Source organism: Chamaea fasciata, unplaced genomic scaffold, assembly GCF_029207755.1.
Source record: "Chamaea fasciata isolate MVZ Bird 193981 ecotype frontalis unplaced genomic scaffold, bChaFas1.0.hap1 SCAF_1, whole genome shotgun sequence".
Taxonomy (NCBI): Eukaryota; Metazoa; Chordata; class Aves; order Passeriformes; family Sylviidae; genus Chamaea; species Chamaea fasciata.
The window spans coordinates 38,958,495-38,976,389 of NW_027094086.1; the positions used below are offsets into that span (position 1 = coordinate 38,958,495).

The window sequence follows — 17,895 nt, forward strand, 5'->3', positions numbered from 1 at the left end:
CTCACGCCCACCCCCGCATGACTCACGCGCTCTCTCATTCCCCGCCCGCCCCCGGTGCAAACTTCCCCCGCTAACTGTCCCGGGGCCGGCTCCCCGCTCCCCCCCTCCGCGATAGCAGGGGCACACACACCCCCTCATCCCGAGCCCCGCTGGAGTCACGGACGGCGGAGCGGTGGTGCCGGGGGGGGATGTCGTAGTCGCCGCGTCAGCGGGAGCCCGACGGCGATTGGGGGAGGCCGCCTTCTCCCCGCGGTCACCAATTATAAAGTGCCGCCGCCGCCGCCCGCACACGCTCCGCAGCGGCGCGCCCGGCCCCGGCAGTGGGCTCGGCTCGGCGCCCCCCGAGCCGCCCTCGCTGGAGCTGCCAGCGGGCCCCGGCCGTGCCTGCCTCCCTCGGGGCTCCTGCGGAGGCTGCTCGGGCTCGCTATAAATAATAGTGGCTCCGACGCCAAGGCTTCAGCAAGGCGCAGCTTCTTCCTCGGCAACTCCCGGGAGCCCCGAGGGCAGCGTGTGTGTGTGTGTGAGAGTGAGTGAGTGAGCTGCTCTGCCCGCGGTCGGGACCGAGGGAGAGCCGGGGCGGCTCTGCCGGGGCTGGTGCCGGGCGTCGGAGAGGTTGCTCGGGGCGTCCCGGTGGGAATCCCTTCCCGGGAGGGGCCGGGATCCCGTGCGTGCGCTCCGCGGTGCGTCTCTTCTCCCCCTGTGGTGCCGGCTGTTGCAGGCAGAGAGGGATAAAGTGTTTGGGGACGAACACTTTCACCAAACGGGATCTTCTGGGCGCTTCATCCTCCGGGTCCGCTCCTGTTCCGAAGGCAGGTCAGTTGCCTTGCAGCTGCCAAGTGCCTGCTCAGTTAAGGTTCCCGCTTCCCTCGCAAGCGCGATCACCGAGGCTCTAAAAAGCGTGAGTTTAGCGGAGTTGGTTTGAACCCTTCCACGCCGCCTTTTCGTGCTCCGAGGCTGGGAGAGGCCGTGCCGTGGGAGGGAGCGGGAGGAGGCGGCTGCCGGCTGACCTGTCTTTCTTGCAGCCCCATGGCGTTGCTCCTGAGACTCGGCTGCTCGCTGCTGGCCCTCAGCACCTGCCTGCTCCCGAGGGCGCGGGCCGACTGCGGCCGGGACTGCGCCGCCTGCGCCTACCGCCTGGGACCCCGCGCCGGCATCCACCCCCTGGTAAGCGCCCCCGGGGCCCGCGCCGCCCCTGCGCCCGCAATCCCCGCGGCCAGGCCGCTTCCCCGATAACTTTGAAGGGAGGAAAGGAGGAGCGGGGAAAAGCAGCGAAATAGGAAAAATAATCAGAGGGGGAAGTAACCGGAGTGGCTTGGAAGACTTTTTCTGAAGGGGGGAGAGAGGGAGTAGCGGGCCTGGGGTCGCTGGGCAGTGGGCGAGGAGCGAGCGGAGAGCGCGGATACAAACCCAGAGCGCCCCGAGGAGCCCCCCCAGCCCGCCCGTCCCTCCCGCCGCCCGACGGGGGCAAACCGCACCGAGCGCCGAGCAGCCCCGCGGGGAGCAAGGAAAAGGAGGAAGGGAAATCCGACCGGAGAGGGCATCTCTGCAGGGGAAGGAAGGAGGGGTAGCTGCAGGGCATTCCAGCACCGACAGAACGGGGGGTAGCCGAGCAGGACGGGAGGGAGGGTCCCGACCCTTGTCCGCTGGCTCCACGGTAAGATGAGCTCTCTCCGGGCAGGATGGCTGTCGAGCTGAAAAGATCTGCCTGACATCTCACTAAAAAAAAGTGGGTTTAAAGCCTATTTGAGTAGCAGTAACTTCGCTGCTTCTCCTCTCTGCACGGTGCTGCACAGCGTTAGGAATATGCCTGTGAAAGACTTCGGCTTGCTTCTAAGACAACTCCAGATGCTAAATCCAGAATGAGGTGGTCTGGGGGGTGCGGGTTATCTGTAATTTTTATGATGTTGAAATAATTTAAAAGAATAGTCACAGAGGCAACTCGAAATTTAAAGATCGGGATCAGTGAAAGCCTGGGGTCCCTCAGCCCTTCCTGAAGAAGGTGGGAACTGTGGCTGCCAAGTACTTTGCCAGTGGCACCGGTTGTTCCTGACCTCAAATACGCACATAATTGAGGGATCATGCTCTCGGTACATCTAAAGGATCTTAAAAGTTTGCTCCTATCATGTCACTGGTTGCTTGGGATCATGCAAAAGGTATGACCCGGCTCTCTAGCCTTACACAGAATTAGAAACCACTGAGTACTTCTACTTACTCCAAAAGCTCAAGAACTCTTAACAATAGCAGGCTCAAAAGGTCAATATTATTTGGACAGCTGGCAAAATATTTCCCTCTACTTTTTTCTTTTCTTTTTTTTTTTTCCCCCTTTGCTTACATAAGTTTTCAATCAAACTTTAGCTTTAATGTCAACTAGGGTAAAAAGTGGTAGTTTGCCCTTACGGAGGAAGGACTTTTCAGAGAATACGTTCTGCATGTCTATATTGACAGTCTCTCTTGCACACCTTCAGTAATCATTAAGGAAAGAATCAAAGTCCTATTCTGTAAAAATGTTTATTAGCTAACTAGGTAAGGAAGCAATGTGGCATGCTTTGTATTTGTTAAACGTGTGTGAACAATTCTTGGAAATTGTTGTTTCTAGATATTAGTATCTAGTAACATGATAACTGAATTTATCACATTGTATTTGTAAGCTACAAGACTTTTCACACTGTACCTGGTCACTCACAATTATGGACTATGTTCATCTTAAAATAGGAGGTTATTAAAACTAACTGAGAAAAGGAGAGACCTATTCTTGCTTTGATTTAGAGTAATTCCAAAGTCAGACAAGCTGAAATCTTATTCTCTTTACAGCATGACTATAATATATGGTAATAAGCATGTAGTGCCAGTTAAATTCTTGTGCTGCAAAATACATAAACACCTTTAATTTTCTTGTGATCATACGAAAAAATCATATTTAATTTTCTCAGACTAAAGTGAGGCTCAAGAGACAGGTTGTGCAGTGGACAATGAGCTATCAGAGAGAGCTATGCTGGAGTTTAATTTGACACTTTAAAGTATGTTAGGATCCTTAGAACACATCATCTATAGTCAGAATTTTCTCTTATTGAAAATATTGATGATTTTTCTTTACCTATTGTGGTATGACAACCACGGGCAAGAAGAACAAACACTGGAATCATCTAATTTTACAACTGAAGGGTATGGTTGCACAAGAAGTAAATTCCCCTGATACAAGAGAGATAATAGTAGCTAGTATCTATGTTACTATCGTCACAAGACAGGTTATGAGATATGCATAAGCTACTAAAAGCTTTTCTTATGTTGTAGCCTGAAAATTTTTCAATACAGTGAGAAAAAACACAACTTAGGAATTTTTTTCCCTCTCTTTGATGATCACTGCTTTCCAGTTAGCAAAAAATGGAAATTTGATCCTGCCCTGAGAGGGCCTGTATTTCTACATTTCTGTTGGTGCATGTTGGAAGAATCTGTTCCACAAGGACAAACTAATGGCAACACACAGCCTTTAAAGCGCTGCAGTGTATTGAAGATACCAAACAGTATAGTACAGCTGACTTCTTTGCAATGATCATGCTGTGCAACTTCTTTTCTAAACATTCTGGATGATACTTTTAATTATGAAGTTTGGATAAGCTTCTACACTTGCATTATGAACCAAACCACAATTGGTTTTTAGCTTCCCAGTAGTAAATTTTAAAAAAATCATAACTCACATGAGTGCAAGGGAGAAATGGGAAACATACTTGTGACTTACTTAAACATAAGGGCAACCTTGACTCAGAGGACCTACAATTCATATTATCCGGTAGTCTATCTCTTAGAGTGGAGACTCCCTTGTCCTTCAGAGATGGATATGAAGAACATCAAAACAGACAGGTAGCAAATCAGCTGTTCCCAAAGGGCATTTCTTCTAAGCCAGTCACAAAGAGAGGCTCACTCATGCTCTTTTATAAACAAGTAAATCCAAGATAAGGTCATAGTGAGGTGATAGTTACTATCAAATCATTCTCAGTAAAACACATCCATTTTTCAGGCATGTACACTAGAATGTGAAGGAAAACTGCCTTCTGCCAAAGCCTGGGAGACCTGCAAGGAGTTCTTGCAACTGGCAAAGCTGGATCTGTCTGAGGATGGCAACATTGCTCCGGGAGACAAGAAAGAGCTGGATGAGAACCATTTGCTCGCAAAGAAGTATGGAGGCTTCATGAAAAGATATGGGGGCTTCATGAAGAAAATGGATGAGCTCTATCGGGCAGAACCAGAGGATGAAGCTAATGGAGGAGAAATCCTGGCTAAGAGGTATGGAGGGTTTATGAAGAAAGACTCAGATGACGATGCCCTTGCCAACTCCTCTGATCTGCTGAAGGAGCTTCTGGGAACAGGGGATAACCCTGAAGCGGCGCGCTATCGAGAGATAAATGAAAACGACGGCGATGTCAGCAAAAGATACGGAGGCTTCATGAGAAGCATAAAGCGCAGCCCTGAGTTGGAAGACGAGGCCAAAGAGCTGCAAAAGAGATACGGTGGCTTCATGAGAAGAGTGGGCAGGCCAGAGTGGTGGCTGGATTACCAGAAACGATATGGTGGGTTTCTTAAGCGCTTTGCCGACTCCATTCTCCCTTCAGAAGAAGATGGGGAAACTTATTCCAAAGAAGTCCCAGAGATGGAAAAGAGATATGGTGGTTTTATGAGATTTTAATACCTTTCCCTTTATCCCTTTTGTCCTAAATGAGAAAGACTGCCTTATTTGTCATAACTTATTGTAACGTGTTGCTTGTACTGTACAGTTTTTTACTGTCCTTGGTTAATGATGCAAACTGCGATTTGTTGTTTCAGGTTCCGTGTTCTTTCAAGTCAAATAACTAATTTCTGGTTTAGTCAAGTTTCAGTCTGTATTGTAATTTCCATGCTAGAACTATTTTGATTACTGTGTTCATTTTCTTTAAAGAGGATCTACATCTACAGTAGAGTTGCTTAATTGTACATACAATAAATTCTTCATCCTAACTGCAAAAATTCTGAAGTGCTGTTTTTTCTCCGTTGTTTAAACAAATGTCATTTCAATTTTTCTTTAAGCCATCAGAGCAATGCCCATCTTTTTTTCTGTAATTACAGAAGTCACAGTGCACTCACAACAGTTGAAACATACTTCAGTCTTTAGTTTTCTGTTTCTTTGAACACTAGAATAATAAATAATTTTGATCACTTAACAGAATAAATATTTAAGGCCTAAATTTATACTTCATAGTGTTCAACAACTGACATTAAAAAAAAGAAAAATCACAAATGTGTTTGACTTTAAGCACTAAAATAATTTCTCTAGTCTACAATACAGTGCTTTATTTATAGAAGAGTATAACGTTTCTAAATAGCAAGAAAAATAAACACCCATTGTTAAATATAAAGCATTTGTGTAGTTTTAATAATTAGTTTGTGCAAATGTCTGTAAGCTCTTAACAATTTACAATTAGAAAACTTTTAAAAGGCCTTATAACAAAGAAAACTTCAACTACTGTTAGCAAGATGTGAGCTGTTGCCATCTTTCAATTGTCTCACCCTGTAATGAGGCTAATGTTGCAATAAAAGCTCAAAGAACGTCTCCCAGCAATCCCGTCCCCTTATTTAAAAAAACTAAATCCAACAAGGAAGAACTAAAATGATATCCTTACTATTTCACTTCAACATTTAGTCACTTCCCAAAAAAGTTACTCACCTATAATTTAGCCAAAGAGGGAACCTTGCTGGCCTTCAAACTAAAACAAGCATTGATGTACCTGATGAGGTAAACAGTTTACCAGTTGGTTTTACCCATCCTTCATAGTGAACAAAAACTCAGTATTTTAACAAGGAATAAAACTCCCAGATCTCAAGAGATGTAGTTTGTATGTTGAAGCATGAATTGTTTTGATCAACTAAACTTTTAAATTTATATCAATATGACACCTTTGCCACCATCTTTGTTGCCTTTTGAGCCCTAAAATCAAGAGCCAAACAAGGTTAGGTGATAAAATGCAGTTACTATTTTAATGAAGGTCCCTCTAGATGCACGACATGCTGAAATACACACTGAAAATGTGCCAGAGGTGCACACATGATATAGGGCACTTAGAGTTTTATAAGTTTAGCAAATTAGCATAATTGACAAGAGTCTCCAATTAGAAACACAGGTGATAAAGTAATTCCCCCTTTCGGTTTGACTCCTTCTGAAGCCCACCTTCCTTGCTAGTTGTTTATGGGAAAGTGTCTTGGGAAGGTGTCTTGACCTCGATTCTCACAGGAAGCGAGATTAGAACAGACCCTCAGAAATGTTTGTCTAATGGAAAAGTACTGAAGTTAGGTAACCGTGTAACTATATAATAACAGTATACAGAGCTATGAATATATATGAACAGTATATAAAAGGAAAAATCATTTTGGCATAATCTTCCATGGCATACTCCTTCAAAGGCTGGCAGCCCACATCTTGGACAGGTGCATTCTTCACTGTGTTAAGAGCTGTCTGCTTGGCCAGACCCATAGAGTGGTTGTATGACATCCGGTTGGCATCTGGTCATTAGTGGGGTGCCCCAGGGATCAGTGCTGGGGCCAGTCCTGTTTAATATCTTTACTGATGATCTGGAGGAGGGGATTGAATCTACCATCAGCAAGTTCATGGATGATACTAAGTGGGGTGCATGTGTCTATCTGCTGGAGGGTAGGAGGGCTCTGCAGAGGAACCTGGATGGGCAGAATCCAGCAATATGAGGTTTAACAAGTCCAAGTGCTGGGTCCTGCACTTTGGCCACAGCAACCTCCTGCGGCACTACAGGCTGGGGACAGAGTAGCTGGACAGCAGCCTGACGGAAAAGGACCTGGAGTCTCTGGTTGACAGCTTCTGAACATGAGCCAGCAGTGTGCCCACGTAGCCAAGAAGGTCAATGGCATCCTGGCCTGGATCAGGAATAGTGTGGTCAGCAGGAGCAGGGCAGTGATCATCCCTCTGTACTTGGCACTGGTGAGGCCACACTTTGAGTCCTGTGTCCAGTTCTGGGCCCCTCGGTTTAGGAAGGACTTTGAGGTGCTGGGGTGTGTCCAGAGAAACGCAACAAAGCTGGTGAAGGGCCTGGAGTACAAGTCTTATGAGCATCTGAGGAAGCTGGGGTTGTTTAGCCTGAAGAAAAGGCGACTCAGAGGAAACTTTTGCTCTCCACAGCTCCCTAAAAGGAGGTTTTATCCAGGTGGGGTTCAGCCCTTTCTCCAAGGCAGCCAGCAACAGGACACAAGAATATAATCTTTAGGTGTACCAGGGGAGGTTTAGGTTGGATGTTAGGAAGAATTTCTTCACAGAAAGGGCAATTAGACATAGGAATGTGCTTCCCAGGAAGATTTGGGAATCACCCACCCCAGAGGTGTTTAAGGAAAGACTGAATGTGGCGCTTTGTGCTGTGGTCTAGTTGAACAAGGTGATATTGGGTCACAGGCTGGACTCAATGATCTCAAAGGTCTTTTCCAACCTAATTGATTCTGTGAATTTATATAGAAAAACAAAAGCACTTGGTACAAATATCCAACTGGGATATATGCATGCAACCCAAAACTGGAGTAAGTCTCTTCCAAGGCTGTACAGGTAGGAGGCAATGTACGTGGAAGGGAGATATGACTTTGATTCTCAGAATGAAATAGTGAAACTGAATAGTCCTCCAGTCACACACTTTCTTGCTTTAATAATTACAATTTTAAAGCTGTGAAATTAGAATAAGATCTAATTTTTCTGTTAATGTGGAATTACTTATTTTATGACTTTCAGTTATGCCATCATTCAGGTGCTTTTTAAAGTGTTCTAACATTTCCAGTAATTAACATTTCAAATTAAATCAGCTCCAAATGTGCCAGTGAATCAATCAAGGTTTCCTGAATCACAAATCAAAAATAAGGTTGAAGATAGGATCTAAACTGGGAGATGAAAAAAGGCATCTCCCTCTCAGTCCAAGCTCTGAAAGGTTCCGCTAATTTTCCTCTTACAATACATTCCTAGAACTATCCCTTCATCAGAAGATTATTGAAATATCTGTATTGCTTTATATAAATAAAAGCCGAAAGGAGGAAAGCCTGATGTCTAGAAAGAAAATTAATTGCAAGAATATTCTGAAGAAAGAAATGTCATTCTGAGACCAAAACCAGGATTCTACATTTTCTTTTACTGGCTTTTATCATTGTTCCAGAATAGAATCATTGGTCTGAATACTGAGTAAGTATAAAAAAGAAAAAATTAATATGAACAGTATATGCTGGAAGGGTCCAGACCAGTCAAAGAGATTAATGCTTCTGCATTAGGAACAAAAGGGAGAAAAAAGATAGTCTAATTGAGACTAGACAAGGATGACTTGGGCTTTTTAATAGGAACTAATTACAGGAAGGAACAACAAAAAAAAGTATTTCCTGAACTAAATGGAGTTCACATACAGGAGAGAGACAGAAGCTGATGAATACAGTGATTTCTGAATACCAAACTGCTTGCAGCTGAACCTCTGCCTGAAAACCTAATCTTAAATCTTGGGATAATGAGCAAAGGCCATAAATCTCTTTCCACATTTCAGCTGAACTTGGTATGTTCTGTGAGCTGAAATATGCAGAGCATTACTTTGAATTTCCTGTTTGTTTATTTTTGGTAAATTAAAATACAGTATGATTTATAATAAATATAAATAACTACAAGGTTATTATTACAATCATTATTTTGTAATTATTTCTAAACAGTTACAATAATTTACTTTATAATTGTTTATAACTATATCATAAATACAAGTAATTATAACAGCTAATGTTGTTAGCTCTTTCAGATAATGTTTCCCAAGATAGAATCTTTAGAACAGAAACATGCTCTAATTTAATATACTGAAATAAGTATTATTATACTGTGTTCAACAGAGACTGTAAATATGCACAGGCTCATTTTAATTCTGAAGGGAACTTAATTAAGAAGAACCTAAATTTTCAGTTTATGGTGTGTAAGGGTCTATCATTAAGGAGGAGGCCTACATGTAAGGCAAAAATGACAAATCCATAGCACAGCTCTGTAATTTTTGTATACATCTCAGTGCCTCAGAAAGTTTTCCTTATAGCTTTCTTCCTCAAGCACTACAGTGATCTGCTGGACATAAAAACTGAAATTCCTTTTTATACCAACAAGACCATGCTAGAATTTTCAACTTAAAAGGCAAAAAATGGTAAACGTTTCTGACTCTGGGTTGCTGTGAGAATGAAGAAATTCCTGGAACAGGTTAGCTGTCAGTAAAACCCGTGACACCCCAAGGAGCATACTGTATTTCTGGTCTTTTAAAGCAGTAGAGAGGGATCTTAAAAATCACACAGAGAACAGTGTAACCACTTCCCTATCAGAGTCATAATGCTTCCATCCTTCTCTTCAATTTCCAACAAGATGAGAGATTCAAACATAACCAATGACACTCCTGTACATGACTAAACTTTGCAGTCTGGTCTCTTTCTCCAACACCAGACGCTTTGGCAGTGTGCAGACTTCATCTCTTCCACTCCCTTTGAAATCCTATACCTCTTGCAGAAATCCCTTTGTCAGCCTTCACTCACAGCTTTGGATTTAATTTCACCACCCACCACACTGAGGTTTACTTTCTGACTCAAACCATGAAAGACTACTTTAATTTGAGAGTGACTGAGACCTTACGTTCCAGCTGCTGGATGTGGAGGTTAGCTGGCTGTTCTTAGATTTTTTGCTTTTAGCATTTTAATCATAATTCTTTGTTCCCTTCAGTATTAAAAATAGTTCCATGTGTCAACAGGAATACACTGGCTACATCATACCTGTATTTCATTCCATCATAACTATATTGCAGGTACACTATTCCATCCACCTGAGAAGGATAGGGAGTTATCACGAGCATAGCTGTAAGCAAGGAACAGGGCAGCAAAGCCAGCTGTAAATCATTAATCCAAGCATTCAATTACTAATCCCATCAGCCTCATTTAAAGCATTTAAACTGGCAGTTGCATATCCAATTAACTGTTGCTATAGAAAATGAAAATGCTTAGAGGTATTTGACAGACAAATCTTTACTGGCCCAGCAGGGATTTAGACTGAATTTGTTTAATTAGATTGTGACTTTACCTAAATTGATCATTTACTGTAATCCTTGCTGAAACCATGGAATGAAATCTCTCAAGGTTAAATAGTTGTCACAAAAGCACATCACTGCTAAAAGATTAGTTAAAAGCTCTGTGCTGTACTGCTTCCTCGAGGAGAAGGATGGCATTTCCTTATGCACAGATCATGAGTGCTAAACCTTTTCATAGCTGTCCATGTCTGTCAGGACATGCATGACCTTTGCCTCTTTCTGGCATTTCTCTGTTTCTCAACACAGTCTTTCTTCCCCAGCCCATGTGGCTGCTTACAAGAGACCCTGTATTTTCCTACTTTTTAAATGTTTGCACTGTTTCAATGCATGCACTGACTTGCACTCCAATTGCAGTGAGATCTCTGTGAGTTCATCTGGTCTGAGTTCATCACAATTCCAGTCCAGATAAAATTACAGGATACCAGATTAGGAAAACCACTCCTACAGCCCTATGAGAATCTGCATCTTAACTTTTAGTCTTAATGGCCTGAAAAATATTCTAAAGCATTGCCATATATTCAGGCAATGCTTTTTTCTTGAGCAGGAGACAATGGCCGCAACAGCACAAATGATAGGCAATTTTCTCTCATAAAAGCAGTTGAAGCAGATAAGCCACATAAGCCTTTCTTAGTACATATAAACCAGCGTTTTTCAATCATGACCCGCAGTATAAATGGGTTTTACAGTGGGACTTCCACATTTCTCTACATTTTCATCTCTGCAAATAACTAGCTGACAAAGGCTGAAATTTCAACTGCACCACATTTCTCTAGCCAGAAAAATATTATGTGGAAGTATACCTTTTTTATTTAAATTTTTGGTAATACAGCATAGCTGTCATGCTATGAGAACAATTGACACAGTTAATGTGACAAAGTCATTCTCAGAACATGATTAACTAATTCTTTGCCCATCAGCCAGAAGAAAAGCTGTCAGCTTCCATCTGAACAGACGCAGTGGAAATTAAAAAAAGCAAAGAACTTCTATGGGAGTCGCTGCATGCTTAAACTTTGCTAACCAAGCTGTTGATCAGCAGACTGAAGACAGGATGTGTTTCACTCCCAGGTATCCATCATGCTGAATTTCTCTGTAGTAACTGAGACAAAAAGTCTGAAACAATGTTCTCAGCCTAGATGAGGTTCAGTAGTAACATCTCCCTGTGGATTCTTCAGAGATCCTTTAGACTCCAGGAGTTTCACCATCACTGCATAAAACAAATCTGTTCCCAGCATCATGACCATTCAGAACATATGGTGCCTGCAAATGCCTTTCAAACTCACCAACTTCACTTTCCCAACACCAAACCTTGAGGGCCCTCAAAGGCTAAGGTCACTGGTGAAGCATGACCAAAATGGTGACAGCATGACAACAAATCTGCTCTACATTCTTAGTGTAAATGTGAGTACCATCGTCATTCAGTTTCTCAGTATCTTAATGAGAAGAGCAATTAAATTACTAAATGACCTTAACCTGAGGCAAAATAAATAGGCATAGCAGTGATAAATTCTTAGAGGAAATCCTTTTCTGAATAATATCCCTCATTGCTGAAGACAATCCCCTCCAGTTCTTGCACTGCTTTGAGGTCTTTTGTGGTTCTTGCACTGCTTTGAGGTCTTTTGTGGTTTGCTGGCACTGTTAGTGTACTCCAGCTCTTCTGGTCTCCTGGTTGCTCTTCTTCCTGGTTAGTGATTTTCAGACTATTTGATTATTCAAGTTCAGCAGGTACATTGAGTCACACCTTGAGGAAGCTTCAGCTATTATAAAACAGCAGGTTGTCAGCCTAAGTGCCCAGACATCCATCAGCACATCCTCTTTGTCTTCTGCTCTGTATTGTTGGAGCTCAAAGTCCCTAATCCAACCCAGTCCCTGATCTCAGAAAGTGGTCTCAGAAAAGGGATACTTCCTGAGCAGGAATACTATCTTTCCTTCCCCTTATAAAGAGTCTCCCCATCACTATTAGGCTCTACAGCTGCACAGTGTCTGAATATTATTTAGACAGGCTGAAAGGGATGAGGTAACCCGTTTTTGTAGTCCTCAGTACTACCATCACTTAAATAAGAACTCATTCTTTTCAGTATACAAAAAAAAATGTAAATTATTTATGAGTACATTCAAGAGCCACTATACCTACGTGTCAATAAACAACCTATCCTAGTAAAATAGTCTAAATACTTGTCATTCAAGTTGAAAAGAGTTAAAAGCGGGTTATTTCAGCCTTTCAATTAATTGGGAGGAAGGGAATACCATTTGACAGGAAGAACTGGTCAGACTACATACAAAATGGCTTTTTACGTCTAACTTAAAGAAGACATCATTGTCCTCCCAGGCTTCTTTTGGGGAATATGATATTTCACTCTGGGAAGCAAAGCCATTTTTCTACATATGACAGAAAACTTTATTGTTTTGCCCTCTCCTCATTTGCCTAGAGTTGTCCCCGAGATGCCTGTTTTTTGCCTTGTGAAGAGCATAGTCAGCAGCAGCTTTTTCCCAGATGTTTCACATTTCCAGGGATGTGAGGTTCTGCAGCTTAAATTCTTAAGTGTCTTTAGACACAGTAATGACAGGCTCTGTGCTCTCTTCCTAAGGAACGTAGCATCAGCTGTGTGTTTTCACTGGAATGAAGCAGCAGACAAGCACTGGTGCCCTGCAGCTGGTGCCCTTCCACCAGATACGACTGTAATCTCACAGATACCACACCTGGATACTGCCAGGTCACAAACCTGGAGCTGGTGAGGCACTTACTCCAAGCACCTTCTCAGTCACAGGGTGGAGTTGCCCTTTGACTGACATGGCAATTACAGAACATTAAGGAGGGTTAGATGTGGATGCAGATAAGGAACATCTTTGAAGATGGATGTGGCATGCACAGGCCTGCAGAGGGATCCCTACACTTCTCCAGAGCTGCAGTGTCTCTGTGGGCTCACTGTAGGAAGGCTTAAATTCATTAGCTAAGGATTTTCTTTACAGTATTGAAAGTTTTTCTTACATGCCTGTAAGTACAAACCCTCCCACAGCTGCAGTATCCTCTAGTTATCCCCTGGGTCATGCCTCAGCAGTATTACCACAGCTATCTCATACAGCAGCTACTAATTTTGAGTGCATTAGAGATTAAACTAGTTTGGCTGACTGTGTGAAGTATATTGAACCAATTAAAAGAAAAAAGTAAAACAGCCATAGCAGAGGAGGTCTTCTATGCTCCCTACTATTCCTTGGAAAGCAAGCAACTCATGCTTTGATTCAGGATACAAGATCCAAGTTTTGTGAGCTGGAACTCCTTTTCTTCTTCATTTAGGGGGTGTACAGGCACTTCCAGCATATTTCTGATCAACTTCATCTTGAGGTAGGATGAGAGGTTCACTGCAGAGTGCATTGCCTAGTGGGTGCTCCATTGTAGTCCTGAGTTTGGGCCAAAGATGTTAGAAAGAATATGCACTGATCCAAAGGATACATTAAAATTGTGCTGAGGATTTTGTTTCCTTCTGATGAATTAATAAAACTATTACTTTGATTTCATTTAACATAAGACATGGCTATCTGGTGAGATTTCAGGCTCATGCCTTTGACCTCTATGGATCAGAAGCATGTTTTGTCACAGAAAACAATTGGAGCTCTTCCTGACATTCTGAACGTTAAAATTATTAAAACTGGAGAGTTAAGGTTGTCACATACACTGCGTAGTAAGGGATTCCCACTTGTCATGTTGTATTCCATATTGGATTACTCTTAAAAGTCAATCACATAACTTAATTCACTATCACAAACAGACACTAAGTGCTTCTTTCTGGGTCCTTATAAACATGGACATTTTGTTTTTATTATGTCAATTCACTAACTTCAACAAATACTAGTGACCTACAGAGAGGTTCTTTTCCTCACCAGTCTTTACCAGTGCCAAAGAGTTCACCTTTTGAGGAATTATGTATATCTGGGAGTTTTTTGTTCCTCCAAATATATGCAGGAAAATTGCAACATGATTTAAACAACTACATTAATTGTTAGCACTGATATTGATATCGAACATTTCAAATGTCAAATAAAATTGTTCCACAAATTCAGCAGAGACCTAAAGGACTGTTAGATCCTGCAGAAACGAGTTTTGTCAGGAAATGTTAAAATATCACTTGTCTGTATTTATCAAAGAACTTGTCACATCTGTTTGCAGCAGGTGAATGGCTTATATTAAGTTTTAAAAAGACAAACGCAAGTAATTCAGTTGCCCAGTAAGATATTTATCAAGCACTTTATTAAAGTAATTCTACTAAATCCACATTTTTCTTTTTGGCAGTAGAGTTTTAAGTTTTTCATGCTAAAAATACACAAATGACTTATTAATATATGGGTTAATACTTAATAACCATTTATTAAAAGCTGTGGGATATAGTAATTAGCAGTAATTAACAACATATATTTAAAGTGCCTATTGCAGCTCAGCAGTGAAGAGACTTTTTAATACCATTCATCTCAGCACCTCTCAAGCAAACATCTTCACAGATTTAGTAACAAAAGGTATTGGTCAATGTATGATCCACTAGGAATATTCAAAAGCTCCAGCTGGCTTGAGAACAAGAGTAATTCTCTAACCCTAATCTTAGTACCAATCAAAAGGCCAGTAAAATGAATTGTACTTACAATTATTATGCATGGCCATTAGCAGTCGTGACAATTTCATGCATCAAACAAGCATATACTCACTGAAATATTGTCAACTTTATCCCCTTGACAACTGGAAATACACCAGAGGATTTACACCATGAGAAAACCTCAGCCAAATCCCTCACTACATGGGTAGATTTTAGCACATGTGACTGATTTTTATGCACATGAAAAAAGGAGAGTGAATTATTTTAATAGAGTTGCTTGAGAGACATGACAGGCTTAATCTGACATGCCTCTGTGCTGGATTTGGCTGGACTAGTTTTCTTCACAGTGGTTGATTTGGGGCTCAGTTTTGGATTTTTGTGCTGAATACAGGGTTGATAATGTAGAGATGCTTTTGTTGTTGCTGAGCAGGCTTTCTCTGCTTCTCCTGCTGCCATGAGGGCATGGGAGTGCGTGGGAGGCTGGGAGAAGGCACAGCCAGGACAGGTGACCCCATCTGGCCAAGGAGATATTCCAGATTGTATGGCATCATGTCCAGTCTACAATGTGGGGGGAGGAAGGAGGAAGTGGAGTGATGGCATTTGTTTTTCTGAGTAACCATTACATGTGCAGGGGTCCTTCTCTCCTGGAGATGGCCAAACACCTGCCTGCCCGCCCATGGGAAACAGTGAATTAATTCCTTGTTTTGCTTTGCTGGTGTGCACAGCTTTTGCTTGCCATATTAAACTGCCTTTATCTCATGAGTTTTCTAGTTTTTCTAGCACTCCCAATTCTCTCCCAGATCTCACTTGTGGGGAGTGAGCAAATGGCTGCATAGGGCTCAGTTGATGACCAGGGTTAAACCACAACAGCCTCTTATGACGTCTCTCAACTTCTCATAACATGGAGGATATACAAAGTGTACAGAGGTCAATAAACAAGCTGGTGAACTGTCATTTTTAGGCATTCTTGGTCGTGTGGTTGTCCCTGCTCTTGATATTGTTACTGATGTACTTTTAGATTTATCTATTTGTGCATCTACCCTGTTTCCTATGTTTAATAGATTTGTTATGATTAAAACAAATGCCAGACATATGAAGGTTTGTTACTGGAAGGTCAATAATAAAAATAGTGCTCATAGAACTGTTTCTGTGGCTTCTCTAGGTGCAGGAGTTTTTTGATTTTTTTTTTTTTCAGTGCAGTCAAATGTGGACCATTTCATTCCTGTGTTCTTACTATCACTTAGGAAATGGAGCTTCTGCAATTCAAAGTTAATTGCAGAGAAAGGTAAGTTTGGGGCTAGAGACCAGTTTCAGTGCATACATCAGTCAGGAGAATAAGTGCATACATTATTCAGGAGAATAATTTTTGAACAAAATTCAATATTTTGAAACACTGGGAAAAAACTGAGACAAAAAACCCCCACACAAATACTTAATTTCAAAATGCTAAACAATTCTCTAAAGGAATCATCAAATCTAGCTGGCAGTGAGTGGAATTCAAGCTATCCTAAATCACTCTGTGTTCCCCAAGACCCTTGTCACTTACCACATCTGCTCTTTACTTCAAGATAGCAATGAGCTGTAACATTCCAATACGACACTAAGGAGTCTAATTTAGGTACATAAATTATTAATCATCATTGTCATTTTCATCACTTATAGAATGATAGCTGGCTGCTCCTTAGATCAGTTCAGCATAAGAGCAAGGAAGGCATGTGTTTTCATACTTGCATAAGCAGGTGCTTTGGAAACAGGCTCCTCCTGTTAACTCACAGCTTATGAAGTTCTGCTTGCAACACCATTCCTCACCGATGCTGCTCACCTTGAAATGTCATCATAATAAACAAGCATCTTCCCTGGTTTATTCATAACCAGGAATTCATTGATGAATCATTTCAGCTTACCCTCACCATAATCTGCTGCTCTTGCAATGTAATTACTGATTACAGCATGGGACACTTGGAGTTATGTTACCCACCTATTTTGCATTTCTTGACACCTTGTTTGGAACCACAGCTCACTGAGGCTTTGAGATCTGCCTTCATCCTCAGGGAGGGTATTTCATATTCCCATTGCTGGCACCCAAATAGAATATTCAACCGTTAACTGTGCATGGAGACATATCCCTTCCATACAACTGTTTACATTGACAGCATATCGTTTTCCACCATATTTCTTGGTGTAAATTACATCAGATTCTGTGAGCTATCATTTTATCTCAGCTTAACAGAAAAATATCTTATGAATCCCCATAAACGGTAGTCTGAATGGTGTGCACAAAACATACGTGTACATCACACCACACTGCGAATTTATTCCATTTTTTTCCTTTTATGACTTGCCAATAAGCAAGACCTCAGTGTAACTCATTTGAAATGCAAAGTACACCAAGTAAGTAGTGTTCTCTTCATTGCGTTTTTAAATAAACAGTGTGTGGAGGACGTCGTGGTGATTGGGACAAGCTGATGTCACAGGAGGAAACACATTCTTACGCTCCTTAAGTATGCATGTGGTGCGGGACTGTAGTATTTTCTATTAAAAAATATTGATGATACAGTGGTGCGGGACTGTGGTTTTAGAGTTGGATAACACATGTATGGGAAACTGAGGACACACAAAAGTAATTTTAAAGGTGTGAAACAATAATCAGGGGATTCACTGTTTTAGAGGGCACGCTTCTGAACATCATCTGCCTTTTTGCTCCCAACCCGGCAAGATGGAGAACAGCAATTTATAATATAAATTGAGAAGTGTTTAACTTTGTACCTCCAGTGAAGCAGCAGCAGAGGGAGGAGAGAGCACTTGCTCTCCGAGTGGGAGGGGAGCGGGTGGGATAGCATGGAGCGGCCAGGCAGGATGGATGCCGGTCGCGGGAGGGTCACCGTGGCAGCAGCAGCAGCGGGATGTCCCGACGTGGGAAAGAGCGCTGCCATCCAACAGGTGCCCTCGGGAAGCCACCTAGACTTGGCACCCTGTGCCCCAGAGTCCGGCGGCCCCGCCGCCATCCCGCACCCGCGCCGCCGGGAAGCGCCGCCTGCCCGGGCCCGCATCCCGCACCTCCCCGGGCCGCCCCCGCACGGAGCCGAGCCCTCGGGGCGGGCTGGGCTGGGCCAGGACAGACCTGTTCCCGGCGGGCAGGCGGGTGCGGGACAGTCGAGGGCCGGCGGTGAGTGCGGGGGGACCGGGCGCAGGGAGGGGGCGGA

At 42.7% G+C, this 17,895-nt stretch overlaps 1 protein-coding gene across 3 annotated transcripts; it reads left to right on the top strand.

Annotated features, from left to right (window-relative positions):
• The first annotated feature begins 301 nt into the window (after positions 1-301).
• PENK (proenkephalin) lies at positions 302-4,998 on the top strand. 3 transcript variants are annotated; one of them, XM_066180981.1, is made up of 3 exons: positions 302-898; positions 1,023-1,164; positions 4,016-4,998. In XM_066180981.1, the coding sequence occupies exons 2-3, from the start codon at positions 1,027-1,029 to the stop codon at positions 4,679-4,681; spliced, it is 804 nt and encodes a 267-aa protein (XP_066037078.1). In that variant the 5' UTR covers positions 302-898; positions 1,023-1,026; the 3' UTR covers positions 4,682-4,998. The 3 variants fall into 3 exon arrangements, with proteins under 3 accessions (XP_066037078.1, XP_066037088.1, XP_066037098.1); XM_066180991.1 differs by having other exon boundaries at positions 302-813; XM_066181001.1 differs by having other exon boundaries at positions 302-526.
• Positions 4,999-17,895: the final 12,897 nt, after the last annotated feature.